Raw genomic sequence first — 17,838 nt, forward strand, 5'->3', positions numbered from 1 at the left:
TCATGTTGAAGAAATTACTTACTCTTTCTACTTTGCCAGATGTTCTATCATAAATGGGTATTGAATTTCGTCAAATGGTTTTCTGCATCTATTGATAAAATCATTTATTCTATTCACATTGTGAATTACATTGATAGGTTTTTCTCAATGTTAAAGAAATGTGCATTTCTGGGATGTACCTGTGGTCATGACTTATTATCCTTGTCATATAATGCTGAATTTGATTTGCTAATATTTTCTTTAAGTATTTTTGGTCTATATTCATGAAGGATATTGGTCTGTAGTTTTCTTTCCTGGCATTACCTTTGCCTGGTTTTGGTATCAGGGTAAAGATAGCCTCATAGTGTGAGTTTGAAGGTGATCACTCCTTGCAATATTGTGATTTATAAGAAATATTTGTTTGGTCATCCAGATGGCCAAAAATATATTCCTCATATGTATTTGGCCTTTGTCCATGATTCCTGGCTCACAGCTCCCAAGACCCTTGGAATTTTTTGAGCTATAAGAGCAACGGGAGCATCTTTTGTTATAATAATTGGTCTCTTGTCCTCAGTTCCTGAAATTGCTTCAGAGTCATAAAGGTGAAATGGCTGTCTTGATTTTCATAACAAGTCCCTTTCTACCACAACGGAGTTTATGTTAAGAAGATGACTTTTGGAAAGCAGCTAAGGACAGTGACTCGTTGCCAGGGAAATCAATTCTCTTTACTTGAGCTTGCCATAAACTCACTTCTTTACAAACAAAACGCCTAACCGATTACTGACTCTACATATGTGTAAAAAGGATTAAAAGTTCAGAGTCACAGCACACTACAGTAAAAATGATCTTTACTGATGTCAGATGGTGGAAAGGAACGGAGAATATCAGAAAGAACCACAGTCATCAAGCTTACACAGGAAATTAAATAACGAATCCAGTTAATTTTCCATCTTGTTTGAAGGGGCCTTGACACATTAGCCTCTGTCCTAGAGCAGGTCCTTAACAACCACTTGCTCTGACTGTTAAAGGAAATCAACCAAGAAAACCAGAAATTACCCAGCAGGCACTGCAAACGATGTAAAAGACAGAGGGGAAGAAGCCTTTACTCCACTCTTAAAGGAAGGTAAAAGAAGGTCTGTGCCCCAGGACAGGAGATGAAGCACGGGATTCGCCAGCTCTCCTAGGCTTCAGATCCCTGCACATTCGTTGCTTATAACCTCAGAGAACAGAGACCAGGAAGATGACGTGCACAGTCGTCAGAAAATTTAATAAACAGAAGAGAAGTGTGAGCGGCAGGATTTTATTGACTTAGGGTGCAGCAAACACGTTTCTTTAAGGAACTGCTTTTCAGTTTAAAAAATTTGAAAATTCTTCTCAGCTGGAAGAATGGTAGGGTGGAGGACTGCCATATGTCATAGATGCAATGACCACCTACCCACCAATGGCTCCCAAACATGCATTTCCCTTCGATCTCTCCCCCAGGCTCCAGACTCTTGTTTCTAAAATTATAGAAAAATTCTTTTCAACAGCCTGTAGGTATCTCAAACTCAGCAGTTCGAAACTAAGCTAATAGTAACCACCCACCTCACCAATACCTGTTCCTCACCCAAGATATCTTCCAAGAAACTGGCCCAGCCCAGCAAGCTCTCCCTTCTCTCACTTCCCACACCAACCTGGAGCAAATGCCCAGAGGACTATTTTTCACTGTCTAGTGTTACTACATCTCTATGACAGGAAAAGTAATTTGAAGGCTGTTTAACCTCAAAACTTTTTGAACTCTAAAAGCATACATCATTGTGACCAGTAGAATTAAGTTCACTGAAGCCCGGCCCAGTGATTTGCTGCTTCTGAGAAGGTCACTCTGGCACAGAGGAAAGAGCAGTTTCTGACAGCAAGTAACTGCTATGAATGAATGAACGAATGAAGGATGGATAAATGAATTATTCAGACTCAGGGGAACTCTGGCTCAATCAAACAGGACTGAGCTTTATTTGTAAAATAAAGAAGCTGGATTTCAGGATCTCTCAGTTTTCTCCCATGCTGTTCGTCTAACGCTCACTGATGACCAAAGCCGATCCTGGGCGGTCAGGAGTGAAGTGTGGATCACCACAGCCTGGAGCCTGAATCAGCGGTTCCTCTCTGACCTATCACCTGGATGTAAAGTTACTGCGTGGGCCTGCGCAACAGGCTCTGCTGGATACTGTTCATTTTACATAATCATTGTCTACAGCCTCCTTCCAAACAGCCAGCTCATGGGACTTTTCACATGATACTGAGCATATTTTTTCCACACCACAACCCAACACACTCTTGACAATGCACACAGACGTATGGTTGGGGGTGGGGCATCTGTTGAAAACCACTGAACCAGGAGACTCTCTTGGCTGTGTCTGGAGTTCTAGGCTTTTCTCCCAAGTCAGTGATTTCTAGATAATGTAGATTTCTACATAACGTATTATGTAATCTCCTAGGAAATTTCTATGGCTTGAAAGGACCATAAGAAAATACAGAAGAATAGGTAGGTCTGTGGTTTGGGGTAACAATAATTTACAAATGGAAAGAAATAAGTCAAGTGTTCATGGCTGTGGCTCCTCAAAGGCAGGGACAATGCTTGCTTGCTTCTGCATGCCCGGCTCAGCACAGTTGGTGCACAGGGCGTGGTTGTTATGACCTTGAAAGAACCGCTTCCACATGCTTTTCCGTGCTCATTCTGATGATCTCCTAAAGATTTAAAGAGTTTGCTTTTCTCCCTAAGTGTTTCTCTTCCAAATTCATTTCCATAGCTTCTCAACCTCACCTCCTGACGGAGGAAGGACAACTTGATGCCCAGGGAGACTTTACTCTTTTTTCCTGCCCTTGTGAACTGGAGCGAGTTCCAACCCCCCATAAGGGGCTCATGGCGTAGGTGGGTTGAAACGCAATTTGTACAATTCAAACTTCAATCATTCTGTTTCTTTAACCAGAAGAAAATGAACCAAACAAGTGTTTGTGAATAAAATTTGAGGAATTCCAATGAAATAATGGTTGAAGGGTTCCTCTCTGACCCTGCATTGTTTCAGCATGTCTCTGAATTAGTAGCACGTGCCTAAGGAGCACGTATGTCAAGCTGCTGGTTAAGAGAGTCTGCAGCATAGACCCCAGACACACAGGAGTTAAAGGTGTCGTTCAGTTGGGGAAGTTTAGGAATCAGATTTGCCCCTCTGTGTTGGTGAACCCTGAGCCCTCCAACGTCCTTGTTTGCTGGGACCCAGACAGAGTGCCCTCTGCTCCTCATTTCTCCCATCTCCTCCCGCTTCCCCAACCTGGTCCAAGTGTGGTCCCAATCTATTTGTGTGTGTTACCTCACACACATGCACACAAACACATGCACACACACACAATAGGCCCCCACAGCCAGCACCCTATCTCACTGCCAATAGCATCTGTGGGCTGAGGAGAAGCTCACCAGGCAAACCTCTAATATTGTGAGGAGAGTGCGTGTCTGAAGGAAATGCCTGGGTCCTGTGCTGGGTGGGCCCCGGCCACCTGCCCTCCCCGACGGGGGTCAGAAGCAGCCCCGAGGGAGACCTCTCACAGCTCAGGTGTACTTTCTGAGCCCCTGCAGGAGGGTGAAGTTCACTCCCCAGGCACCTGAAGCCAACCAATGAATGTTGCATGGTCCTGTCTGAGAGGTTTAGGCCTTTTCCCCATTTCTATGCGGAGAGACATCAACCAGGTGGCCTGTCTTGTGTGGAACCTCCTCTTGAATATGGGAAGGCAGGGGGACGTTTGCTCATCACCCCCTAGGTGCCAGGCAGCCATGTGTCTTATTGGACATACTCCTCAAAACTACCCGCTGAGGTCAGATTAATCATTCTCATTTTACTCCTGAGGAAATGGAGGCATAAAAGGATTGAGTCACTGCTCAAGACCACACGACATGTAAGTTGTTCCACACTGAGCTCCATATATTCTTGGCCAGAGAAAAGTGTCTACTTGTAAAGGTATCTGGGGCCTCTCTCCTCCTATCCTAGGAGGAAACTAGGAAACTGAATAAAATAAAAGGAAACAGACATACAAAGAGGACAAGAAAAAGTTGTCTACTACTCCCCACTAAAGAGTCTGTTCAAGTTTGTGCACAGCCCTTCCCTAGGAAAAGGTGAGACTGCAAAGTCCAGACAGATGGACAACACAACCATGCATCACCACTTAGGATGTGAGGAGAGAGCTGTGGCTCAGAAGCACCCGTGTAGGTAAAGTTCTATTAATAACACTTTGATTCCAACACCCATTCCCACATGTGTGTTTTGTTTCCCACACCACCAAGCAATTAACTCAATTCTGGCACCATCTACCTGGAGACAGTGTCACATCCCACAGGCTAAAGGCTCAATCCTACAAACACCCCGCCACTTCAGAGGCCAATCACAAGTCCAGGTTGTCACCTGTGCTTCTGATCAACTGGCTACAGAACAGAGGTTCCAATGACCCCTTCCTTGGGTTCAATTAATTTGCTAGAGCAGCTCACAGAACTCAGAGAAAGATTTATTTACTAGATTACTGGTTTACTATAAAAAGACATAACTCAGGAACAGTCAGATGGAAGAGATGCATAGGCAAGCTTCCACGCCGTCTCCAGGCGCCATTCTACCTGCATCTCCACCTGTTCACCGACATGGAAGCTCTCCAAAGCCAGGCATTTTGTGCTTTTACAAAAGCTTCATTACACAGGCGTGATTGATTAAATTACGGGCCATTCTTGATTAAACTCAACCTCCAGCCCCTCTCTCCTCCCAAGAGGTCTTGGGGGGACTGAAAGTTCCAACCCTCTGATCTCATGGTTGGCTCCACTGCAGCCAGCCCCCCTTAGGTAACCTAGGGGCTTTCCAAAAGTCACCTCATTAACATAGCAGAGGACACTTTTATCACTCTCGTCACTTAGGACATTCTAAGGGTTTTATGAACTCTATGCCCTGAATGGGGATGAAGACCAAATATATATTTCTTATTGTAAATCATAATATTGCAAACATCAAACACTCTGTACTCACTTGGAGCCAGGCACCGTTTTAAATGCTCAGGTGTATCAACTCACTTTCACCCTCACACAACCTGGTCTCCATTTTACAGAAAAGAAACTGAGGCCCAGAGGAGTTAACTAACTCCCACAAAGTCCCACAGTCTGCAAGTAGTGAAGCCAGGACTTGAACTAAGGCATATGGCCTTGCTGTCCACGCTCTTGGCCACATGTTACGGCCTCTTGAATGGGACGTTGCTGGAGCTAGGACTCCTTTAAGGCAAGAAAATATAAACCAGAGAGAATCATGAAGAAAAATTCACTACCAAATGAAAGGTTTTCTTTAATCTTTTCCAGATCAAATGCAGCTTCCTCTGGCAAGCTGCTCCCTACGGCCCTTGCTTGGTTTGAGCTCGCCACCTCATCCTCACAACCAGCGGGGTCTGTGACTGCCCCTCTGCCACTGAGTGATCGCCTGATGGGCTTGAGGCACACAGTTCATCTGCACGTGCCCAGGGCCCAGGACAGCACCAGGGTGGACAGGGGCTCTGTGAAGGTGTGGGAAGGAAGGACACTGGGACCCTTCTCTGCCCCGATGCCTGCTGGTGATTTCATCCCATTCTAGCACTGCAGCTGAGGGAGCAATTCTGAAGTCAGTGGTGGCAGTTTGTTGGAGGAAGAACACCTCGGTTTGCTCCCAGCTTCCCTGACAAATCTAAATTCAAATGGAGTGTCATTCTAGGGAGGAGGGCTGTGGTCACCAGAGAGTATCTGGAGCTGCAGGTCAGCCCTAGGGCAAGCACAGCCTCTGCACAGCCTCTCACGGTCCCCATCACTCCCTCCCTCATCCATTTATTCACTCTCTGCGCGCCACTCATTCCTGCATTACAGTCATTTACCGGCACCTCCTGTAACGCTCATGATGGGTCCCGTGATGATGGCAGAGCTGCTAGGAGAGAAATCACGAGGATCAACAGGCAACTAATTAGCAAAGTTAGGCTGATAAAAGGATGAAAAGATGAGATGAGAAGAGGGCAAAGGAATTCTGGCATAAGGCATCAGGAAATTTAGGATCTAATGCCAGCAACAAGAATGCGTAATAAAGAGAGGGGGAAATTGAATGAAAGGTCTCTGCTAAGAAACTGTTGCTATTGACCGCTGGCTGGGAAAAGCAGTGGCAGGGCCACTTTCCACGATGTCTTTTGGATATTGAGCCACATAGAAGAAATTATATTTAATAAATAAATTACTTCTCTGACAGTCTGTGTCTTTATAATAAAAATAACAATGAGGAAACTTAAGCACACAGAGACCTGGTAACTCACTTGAGAGGCTCCAAGGACCAAGAACGGCCAGTATAGAGATGTGACCCCAGACCTCTTGATCTGGTGAGGGGGGAGTCGCTGCTTTTAACCACTACATACTGTGCTCTCACAAAATGGGGACAACAGTCCCCACCACATTAGGCTGTTATGAGGCTCAAATAAGGAAAATTATATAAAGCACCCTTCAATGTGATTGGCCCGAGGTCTGTGCTCAGAAATTTTAGTTTGCCCCTCTCTACCACTCTCATTCTAGTATTCCTGGAGAGTGGACTACAGTGTCAGCAAGATGCCAAATGAAGAGATCACTCAGGGAAGGAGAGAACCAGAGGAAAAGAAAGTGGGAGGGCGAGAGGGAGAGGTTGTGAAGAGACAGCACGGGGCAGCAGTTAGAAACAGAGATGCTCTGGAGCCAGACTGCCTGCATTCACATCTCAGCCCTGGGCGGTCCTGGCCTTTCCAACTTCTCAGATGAGTGGGAGGAGGAGGGTGATGGGGAGAGTTGGGAGGTGATAGAAACCATGGTGGCATCACCCGGTTGCTCATTCAACAAGCTGATCCAGGAAAACCAAGGAAGAATATAATGGAAGGACAAACTGCTGACAATAAATGAGGCAGTGCCACATTTAAAACCAACTGCCTCCCAAGAGCCAGCCAACCACCGTGCCATGTTCATAAGTTGGTGCAATAGAAAGATAACAGCCAGCGTTCATTGAGTGCTCACTATATGCTGGGCACTCACTGTACTAAGAGCTTAATATGAATTTTCCAGCAACTCTAGGAGCTAAGCAATATCGTCATCCCAATTTGACAGGAATGAGGCACAAAGACAATCAGATTCTTTCCTGGAGCCACACATCGGACTAAGCGAATCAAGCCAATTCTGATTTGGAGCAAGAGCACTGGCTTCACTACTAACTAGACGTGAGCCCAGTCTCCTTATTGGTGACACATGGGCTCTCTCCTGTCCCTCCCAGCTCCATGAGTGGAAAATTCAAAAGGTGGGAAGAAAAGGAAAGAGATTGGAATGAGACAGACCTGAACACCCATGTCCAGTCTGTCACTGGCCAGGCAGTATGTCCTCACTCAGTTTATTTTAACTTCCTTTGCCTTATTTTCCTCATCTGTGAAACGTGGGTATTAATTCATGCCTCACAGTAAAATCTAAAGATTTAATAAAATAATAAATGTAAAAGTGAGCCAGTACAGCGCCTGGATATAGTAGCAGCGCCTTTCTTCTTGCTGTGATTTTGGTCATGAGATTCAGCGGGGGATACTAGCTATCAAGCTACTTGGGTTTTTCTCTCTGCTCCCTGTGCCTACCCTTAAGGGTATGTTCTGGTGATAAGAGTCATATCCTAAAATAGTCAGCAAGAGGGAGAAATCAGTGGCTCAAGAGACCTGGAGGATGGGGTTCATTGATCCTACAACAGTTCTGGAGCAGCTCCTCTCTTCAGCGAGAAGGCAGCTCTTTGGTGGTTAAAGATCTGTAGAGTTGTCATGTGTAAGCCACTAACCACAGATCACTTTCTAGATGACTCAGACTCTCTGCTGAAAGAGCCTGCTTGTGACTGCTGCCCTTGAGAAGGCTCCCTCCTCAATGAAAGGGTGAGTTCAAGGCCTTTGGCTCAAAATACAACTGGACTGCATTAAATACCAGTTGCTTGCAAACTTCTTTCTAATTCCGGCCCTGGAGCTTCTCCGGTTTCACATAGGGACGCAGAAGTGCCCCAGCACACACTTAATACTCACTGTGCTGTGGGTGACCACACAGTGACCCGGGAGTGACGTGTGGGCAACCCCCTTGGAGCCAACGCAACAGCAACTTCGCCCACTGGAGGTCACGGCAGTTTCCTCAGCAGATACTCTGGACACTTGAATATTGTAATTTTATTGTGAAATTATCATTTTAAAAAATGTCCAAGTGGAAGCAATTAAACTTTGGGAAAGTCAAACAAATGTTGCTAGCAAAGAAACCCCAACCAGAAACCCAGCTTTGTTTGGCTTTAGATGTAAAATCTAGGCAAAATTCAGGGTGAGATCAGAGTCTCAAGTTCAGGGGCAGCATCAAAGAGGCAACAGAGTCAATGCTTTCGTTGGTAATTGAAAAAGACTATTTCTTGGAAAGAACTTTTGCGGATTGTATTATAGAGTTCCCAATGAAGAAAGGATGTGTCCTGTGAAAACTAAAGAGTTGGTATTTAGAAAGTCACTTCTAGACTTCTCTAATAACTTGTGAGAGAAAGGATGAATAATTACCGCAGAATGGGCTGCCAGGAGGTGGCCCTGAGGTTATCTCAGATAAGCACTCTCAACGGCATTGCCAATAGTGGGGAGGACAATAAGCAAACAAACCCAAAGAACTCGGATGGAAGTGAAATAAGAGTACGTCGGGGAGATGAACTGTGAAATGAACGCATCATGGCTCAGAGGCACTGCCTTCGGAGATGGAATAGGTGTCCAGCCAAGGACACTTACTCCATTGTAACAAAACCGTAAGTTTTGCTTCCTGATCTAATCCCCTTGGACCTAATCTAACCTAGTCTGAGGAGAGGTGTGCGTTCCTTGTTCTAGACATATCATCATTTAGACCAAGGTACATCGGCTTCTCTCAACCTAAAGGCAATAAACCAGTAGTCCTCAAACATCAGCAATCATCTGAGAGGCTTGTAAAATACAGATTCCCAGGCTCCAATTCAGCGAGTCGGGGTCCGTGGGTCTGGGATGGGGTCTGGACATCTGAATACTCATCAAGCCCATCAGGGTAATTCTGAAGCACGAGCTTGAGGGCCACACTCTGAGAAATTAAATGTCTGACCCCATGGCAGTCTGGAGTCCAGGCTCCCCTGGCAACTTCCTGACAACTTGGCTTTTTGTGAAGCTTGTCCAGAAAGAAAGCAGGTGCAGGCCTGATGACTCTAGTATCTTGCTCATCAGTTAGACATTCTCGTTAGGGGTAAAGAGATCGACTTCTGACTTTACGTAGGGGCCTCGTTCACTTGGTGAACACACCCCGGATGTCTTAGCTCACTTTTCAAGAGTCTTTTTCCCTCTGTATTATCTAGTTTTGTGTAAAGTCCTCATGATAAAATATTTATGTGCCAGACGAATTAAATAATTAACTGTAAAAGGGGGAAAAATAAAAAACATAATGTTTGCACGTTCTTTGCTTGGGCACAATCTCCGAAAACAAAATATGAAATCCAGAGGCAATAAAAGAGTATGCTAGTAGGGTCGATGTCATAAAAGTTTAAAACTTGTATAGGATAAAAGACACTAGAATCTAAAAAGATTTAAGTGACAGGATGGAAGGAAATATTTGGTTTTTACGTAATATTCAAAAGTTTAGATAATTTATTGAGTTTCTATAAATCAATTAAAAATAAAACAACATGTGGTCCCAAAGACGAAATATTTGTGTATAATAATTGGGACGTACTTTTATAATAAAATTATTCATTGTTTATATGAAATTGAAATTACCTGGGTATCCTGTACGTTTTTTAAATCTAGCAACCCTTAAAGGATATGAACTTTCAATTTACAGCATGAGAAACACTGATGATCCAGAATCATTGGAAAGATGCTTACTATCATCATGCAAATTAAAAAAAAAAGAATAATCCTTTTTTGCTCATTAGATTGGAAAATATTAAGAAAATAATGTCCCTTGTTGACAATACAAGGAAAAATGCACTCAATACATTGTCTATGGAAATGCAAGCCCATAAAGACTTTCTGGAAAATCTTGGCAGCTGTCGTATAAGGACTAAAATTAAGGTCCAATATTATGTTCTACCTTAACATTTGGTAAAACTGGGAGGGTTTTGAACGGCCTAAACTGCAAGTTCCCCTCCTCAGTCTGACTCCACGGATCAAGTCCCCTAGCCAAATAATCCTCCTTATCCATGGGAGCAGGCACAGTTTCCTGAGTCTTGTGTGTCAGTCCCCAGCCAGCCCCTGGAATTAGTCAAACAAGCCAATTACATAATCCTATGGGAACCAGGAGGCACCCCGTACTCTTGATACTTCAAAGCCTGCCTCCCACACCCCTGGTTGTTCACTCTGTTCCTGAAGGCAGCCCCCATGTGGCTTGCATGGCTAGGGTGTCCTCCTCTCCCAGGCTGTGAGTGTATGTGATTAATAAACTGTTATTGATCGCATCTGTCTAATGTCAGGTGTCAGTCCGTAATCCTATGGTGGGATCCATCCTTCACCAATTGGATGAAAAGGAGGTGATTAAAACAGAAGCAACTTTCAAATTTTTACTTTTATTTATTTGTTTATTTTTTGGTGAGGAAGATTGGCCCTGAGCTAACATTTGTTGCCAAGTTTCCTCTTTGTGCTTGCGGAAATTAGCCCTGAGTTAACATCTGTGCCAATCTTCCTCTATTTTCTATGAAGAACACCACCACAGCATGGCTTGATGAGTGGTGTGTAAGTCCACGCCCGAGATCCAAACCCGAGAACCCCAGGTCACTGAAGTGGAGCTCATGAACTTAACCACTACGCCTTTGGGCTGGCCCCTCAACTTTTTAAATGTACCTACTTTTTAACCTGGAAATTTCATTTCCATGAATATATCCTATAAAAATATTCACAAATCCAAAAAGAGATGCATGCAGAAACAAGAATTTCCACTATGACATTGTTTTTAAGAGGGAAAAATTGACAATAACCTGAATATCCATCCATAAAGAAATGGTGAAATAAATCACTGTAAATGTAATGTGTGAAATACTACACAACAATTGAAAAGGTCTAGAAAGAATTCCAAGACTCGTTCCATCTAAGCGATGCATGTAATATAATCCCATCCGACTGATGTGATGTACTACACATCCACATCCATGCTCATATATAAGTCCGTGCATGTAAAACACACGAGGAGGGAGAACCCCGAACGGATTAAAGGGGTGCCTCCCGCAGAGTGAGGGCGGGACAGGCAGAGGCTTTGCATTTTTAATGCTGTATAATTTTGTACTGTTTGAGTCTTTGACACTGAAAACGCATTCTAGTATTACTTATGTGATGTGATATCAATTTTAAAATAAGAAAAGTATGTCAAAGTATATCTAAAAGTCTCATGGACTAACACCTGGTGAATGTTTGTGGTAATGCAATGAAACTGAGCAATGAGATGACTACTTGGGAATATTCCAGCACACTCAGCCAAAGACATTCCGGGGCCTTTAATGCTACGTGTTGATCTAGCTCGTTACCCCTCCTTGGCTTCTCTCCAGAAGGATTCCTAAGCAAGAATGCCTCTTTCACATTTCCCGTGTGAGCCACGCAGTTGATACTGATACCCAGGATAACACATTTTGCAAATCCTGTCACCTCTCTTCCTACCCTTATCTTTTATTTAACTTCATTGTCTAATGCATCATTTTGGGGGGGGGGGGGCAAAAAGCATATAAAGGGAATGAGAGTGAGGTCCAGTGAATGAGAGAAATAAAAACATAAGTACTGCTTGTCCTAGTGTGAACACACAGAAGACCCTTTAGCAACAGCTTCTGCTTGTTAACTGAAAAACTGAATTTTAACTAAAGAATTATACGTTCTCTCTTCTTTTTCTCCTCTAAAGCTAGTTGGCTAGTGAACGACAAGCAGTGTTAGTGAGCAATTATGCACACGATGCGGGTCCTAAGGGAAGTCACCAGAACTTGGACTGCATGACAGTGACCAAAGCCGAGCTCTGTTCTGCTAGGTCCAGTCCTGCTCAGCCTTCTCCATTGGCGCTGAGGACAGACTCCTATCCCCAGCCACACCCCAGATCCCTCATCCCCCTGGGGACGTGTCATTGACATCTCACCACGCTAATGCCATCATTGAGAAGGGCCTCCCCGAAGATCATCATGTAGAGCGGTTCATTCACACGCGCCTCCTCGAACACAGCCAGCACAGCCACTGGGTCCACGGCTGAGATCAGGCTGCCAAACAGCAGGTTCTGAAGCAGGTTGACATCGCTGAGGCCAAAGGCCTTGATCTGGCAGATGAGGTAGAGGGAGAGGCCAATGCCGAAGGCGTTGATCAGGGCCCCCAGGCCTGCCCACCACAGGATGGAGCCGATATTCTCAAAGAAGGGCCGAGTGGGCATAAAGTAACCACTCTCCAGGACGATGGGTGGAAGGAGATATAAGAAGTAGATGCTTGAATCCATGACTGGAGGTGATTTGTGATCGGTGCCAAAGATGATGGCACCCACCAGAGCTCCAACAATGATGAGGAGGCAGCTTTCTGGCATGAGGCCTGGCAGTCTGCGGTAAAGATGGAAGCCTGGGAAAAAGCAGAGATCCACATTTAGATGTTCACAGATAAAACAGCTGTCCACTAAGACACCAGGAGATGGGTGTACACGAGATCTTTCAAAGCTAAGTGGATGGGACCTTGGGCAAGCTGGCTGGCATCTCTGAGCCTCAGGACCCATCTGCAGCAGAAACTGGGGGTGCTGTGGGGGCCTGAAACAAGATAAAGTGTTTAACATGCCAGGTCCAGTGCAGGTTACAGAATGGTTCTCAGCCAGCTGTCCCCTCCCGCATCCTCCTTCCTGCTTTCTCATCTTTCAGGGATCCGAGAGGCACGTGACGGAAGAAGAGAGAAGAGGGTGGAACTCTTCTGACTCAAGCAAAACCCACCTTTAAAGCTCACACAGTAGATCACGGTCACTTAAAGCTCAGCTTGTTCCAAACTTACCTTATCTCATTTTCCTCTCCACCAAACAAATAGAGAAGAATTAAGAGCCCTTTATTTCATTTCCCTTATTTAGCCAACAACATTGCCATCTAGTTAGGCTCTTGAGAGGGAAATCAAGATGCATTCTCATGAACCCCCTACTCCATCACTTTCACCCCTTCTTGCAATCAGCTTCCTGTTTCATCACTTATGTCTCTCATTAGCTGCCCCTAAAGGCCATCCCCTCCTCTCCATTTCTACAGCCATTGCCTTTATTTAGGGTCTCCGCATTTCCCATCCTAATTACTGCACTGTCTTCCTGATCTCCTACCTCACCCTCAGTCCCGCAGTCCTTTCCACATCCTGCTGCCAGATGACTTTTCTACACCGCATGCATCTGCTTGTCTCATTCCCCACCTAAGACTCTGAAGGCTCACAGAGCATCTCAAAGATCCTACACTGAGGGTACTTGTCAAGTATCCCTGTGCCAAGACCACCCACTGGAAGTATTGTGAGGTTGAGGACCAAACATTTTCCACAATTTCAACTGCTGATAAAATCTTAGAAATAAAACAGTAACAAGTTAGAAGACAAAAACAATATAATGTATAATTATGTAATAGTGCATATTGAACACACCAACAAATACTATAAGAAATCAGAGCACAGAGGGTCACCCTGGGGCTCTCTCCTAGTCAATATTTCATACACCCTGCACTATCTTTATACATCCCGCAATCACACATTACAGTCAACCACAGCTTTTTCATTCTGCAGGTCCCTTTTTTATGTCTTCATATACTATTATTGCTGCCTAGATTATCCTTTCCTTCAACCTAATTTGGCCCAGCTCAATCTTTGAGGTTAAGATTTTTCGCAACCACTTCCCAAGGAAATAATATGTCTTTCTCCGAATTGTTATAACATTTTATCTGTAATTGTCTAACAACAATGATCCCTTTCTACCATGTTTTTGTGCATGACTTATCTCCCATACTAATCTCTAAACCCCTCAAACATGGGTGGAATGATATACATCTTTAAATCTCCAAAGCACTTAGCAAGGTGTCTTATCCTAATAGCTGGTCTATTTGCTGAAAGAATATGTAAGTTAATAAATGAGTGAGTGAATGGTTAAATGTTCATGAGAGAAGTTTTTACATGGGAAACAGAAGTTGAACAGGTTGTTGGAGAATGAGTAGGACTTACATAGTTGGATGACACAATGGAAGACATTTTAGGTGGGGAGAACTCTAAAAGAAAAAGAAGAGAGAGAGGATGGCCCAGACAGATATTTGACAATCACTGAGGAGGTCCACCTGCCTGGAGCAAGTTTTCAATTGGGAAGAGTATTGGAAGAAGAGTTGGAAGGTGATTTTGAGCCAAATAACAGGGGGTCTTGCATTCAGGGCTAAGGAATATAGGCTTTCTCCCACAGGCCATGGAGAGCCATTGAATGTCTCCTTAGGAATTTTTAGATTCAGCCATCCAAATAACATGTCAGTTTTCCTGGTCACAGCTTTGAACTTCTCCATTCACATCAGCAGGCAGGTGAATACAACGGAGCATCATTAGTACCAAGGGACATTATTCCAAACCACACACCTAGCCCACTGGCCTCAAGACTGGTTTAAGGTCTCCTTCTAGAGTCCTGCTCTTTCCATCTCCTAACAACACCTTTCTCCTCTTCCCCCTCCTCCTTCCTTCTTCTTCTTCCTCTTCAGTTAGTGCTATCTTAACCACACTGAACTTTCTAATTTGTAATTTTCTCAGGCCCTGTGTCTCCCCAGTTTGGTCCTGCTTCCAGGACTAGAGTTTCCTGAAGTGGATCCAACATGCACCTGCCTTAAGCCAGGTTGTGCCACCCAGCGGTAGCACGAAGAGGCTCCATGCCCTTCAACAGGCACATTCTCAGAGTCCATGTGGTTGCATGAAAGGTGTTAGACCCCTAGCTCTGGACTGAGAATATTCTCTCTTTAGAAAGCCATTTGTACTTGAGCACTTTTTAGAAATAATGTGAGATGCTTTGTGCAATTTAATCATTTGACAAATCACACAAGCGTTCTTCAAAGTAACAATTTCCATTCAATCTTCACACTTTACTAGCTCAAAATGAACAGCAGTTACGAAGGAGCACCTAATGAACACAGCAGTAACCCCAACATCCATGGGAAGGGAGTTAGATGAATAGACAGAGTCCACAGTCCTGATGCCAAGGAGTTAACCGCCAGATCTCATGGCTCAACCCATATTCACACCAGTTCTAGAGGAAAAATGTAAATAAGCATCAAAATGTTTCACAGAGTCTATCTCAATAAGGCAATTTATCTACTTAATTAACAAAGCTCATTACTGAGGTAAAGGAGATGTTATGCTTAATGATCAAGATAATCATATCAGTTTTCCACTTTGGTATAAGCTGGTTTTAAGGAGGCAAGGGAGTGGAGTTAAGGATTAAATGGTCACAGAGTGTAAACCATCACTTTGGTTTTTGGGCCAAAGAACTCTGCTTAGAACTTAAACCATTAACTTGAATTTACTTTATTTCACAAAGGAAACCAGAGGTGCTCCACTGGGTCCATTTGGATCAGGTGTAAACCAATATTTTACTGACAGATATCAACTCATATGCCCCCAGATCCCATCACAGAGTGATATAAGAGTCATCTGTGGTTGTCTTGGTCCTCGCTTTCTGTCAATTTGCAGGGAGCGCATACCACTTTTAAAGAATAAACAATGGGAATCATTGATGAAGCCCATGGTTACATGGCCAAGAATTAAGGAAGACTATACCACAGAAGAATCATTATATAGGTCCTGAAATCTCCAGTGGGCCTCATTCTGAGGTCTACCTGTCTTACTCTCTATTTTTAAAGCATAGAACTTGAGATCTTTCCATGCCAAATAATGTCACATGGTTGCCACCCTGAAATGAGAAGAAATCAAAACAACTCAGGACCCGGAAGCATGCTCTTAAATTTCAAAGCACAACCCTGAAGCACTAAATGGCTTTCTAAAAAGCAGTTATGACTTTCCCTTGACTCAAGGGAAAAGAATTTTTGATATAATAGCGGTAACAGTTAAAATCCTCTTAGCTCACTGTTCATAAGGCATTTTCACGTACACTGTCTCATGTGGGAAACTACTCCCACAACCAGGTGTTTGGGGACTTACCTATTTTTGCAAGAGATGCTAGAAGTATCCAGAGGGTGACCTCATAAGGAATTTGCACATAGTCATAATCCAGTACAAAAACAGGTATGTTCTCATCCGGCTCTGAGCTGGCAGCAGCAAACTGAACATTAGGTTCATGCCGGGTGGTGGAATTTGTGGATTCGTTCAGATCAGAAGATGCTTCAGAACACTCCAGGGCTACGAGCAATAGCAACAAATTCCAAGGACCGAAAGCCACAAACACCTGAAAACCCATGCTGTGGGCTCGTCCTACCCTGTGTGCCACTGTACGCCACACATCTGAAGTCAGCAGGGTTTCTAGAGAGCGGCGGCGTCCACCTGGGTCAAAGGTAGCATACGTACAGTCCGTGGGTCCTTCCAAGAAGAGTCCAAGTGTGCCACTGAGTTCCGAGTATAGATGCTTTCAAATCATAATTAGAGGATTTGTGTTCAGGCAGCTCAGCCTCTGGCTCAAATACAATCAATCATTGAATAGACTCGTCAAAGCCCGGGGATCTACCTGTGTGACCATCATCCACTCATGATGTGATGAGCAGTTTATGAAGGGGAAAATCTCTCTTCATTCAAAGCCGTTTCTTCGCTTCGCTGCACACTGGTTTCATCTCGTGAGTGACAATTGAAAAGGACTCCACGGTGCTCCTTCCAGATATCAGTGGAGTCCTTCTAACCAGGAAGGGAATCCTTCCCTCTCTACTGGATCCTGGGAAGGAGCTACTTGTCCCGCACCTGCTCCTCCTCTCCTCCCTGTGCTCGCTCGCTTGTTTTGAATGGTCAAGGCTGCAGGTAGCTCTTGAGCTACACTTAATTATTTCCTCTGATTTGGCTTTTGTGATGAAATGCTTTCCCTGAGTGTTCTCCGGAGGTTCCACTTCTGACACCTAGTGGGCAGCTGCAACACAACACCTTGGCACGTTTAATGATGAACAATTAAAGTGACTACTTAATTATCAACCCAATCAGGGCACTTCTGAGTAAAGACGAGCTATTAATAACTATGCCAGAGTTTGGAAGATGGCAGCAGTAGGAAGAGCCTCAGCAGCAGGATCCTGAATTCATCTCCTCCCCGAGATACGAAAAACCTATATCGATACCTGTGGAACAAATTCCTCTGAGAAAGCTGGAAACTGGATAAAAAGAACCTCCACAACAAGGACAACACAGAGAGGGGTGGAAGAGGCTGAGATGCAGCCCTACTGAGGAAAACACCACACCCTAGCCATGACGCTTCACAGTTGGGAGCAACGTCAAAGGAACAGAGCTTTTCCCAGAGAAGCAGGAGATTTGAGCCCCACACTAGGCACCCAGCCCTTGGATTCAGCGCAAGAACGACAAGATTCCAAAATACTTGACTTTCAAAACCAACAGGGAATATGCCCAGGAAAACTATACAACTTTAGGAAAAGGAAAACCTTCTCTTAAAGGGCCCATCACAGACTCACTCAACCTGAAAACCAGCACAAAAACATGAGATAGAAAAGTGCATAGTCCATTGGTAAAAGAGACTTGCTAAGCTCAGAGCTCATTCCAGAGAGGCAAGAGGCAGCTGGGCCCATCAGCGACAGACTGGGACTCTGGCAGCAGCCATTCTTGTGACCTAATTGAGCTGTGCTGCCACAGACCCTGGCAGGTGTCATTAGAATTCTTCTTCTAGCCTGTTAGCACACAGGTCTG

General features: G+C 44.4%; 1 protein-coding gene across 1 annotated transcript in view; it reads right to left on the reverse strand.

Moving 5' to 3' along the window:
- Nucleotides 1-16,997, reverse strand: part of SLC9A4 (solute carrier family 9 member A4) — a 56,208-nt gene extending 39,211 nt beyond the window's left edge. The window contains exons 1-2 of the mRNA XM_001491222.4: nt 16,147-16,997; nt 12,113-12,576 (exon numbers count right to left, since the gene is read on the reverse strand). Of these exons, the coding sequence (XP_001491272.3) occupies nt 12,113-12,576; nt 16,147-16,402 (720 nt within the window). The 5' untranslated portion in view covers nt 16,403-16,997. The remainder of the gene's footprint in view (nt 1-12,112; nt 12,577-16,146) is intronic.
- Between the last annotated feature and the right edge of the window lie 841 nt (nt 16,998-17,838).

This window comes from Equus caballus, chromosome 15 (genome assembly GCF_041296265.1).
Source record: "Equus caballus isolate H_3958 breed thoroughbred chromosome 15, TB-T2T, whole genome shotgun sequence".
In the NCBI taxonomy this organism is placed as follows: domain Eukaryota; kingdom Metazoa; phylum Chordata; class Mammalia; order Perissodactyla; family Equidae; genus Equus; species Equus caballus.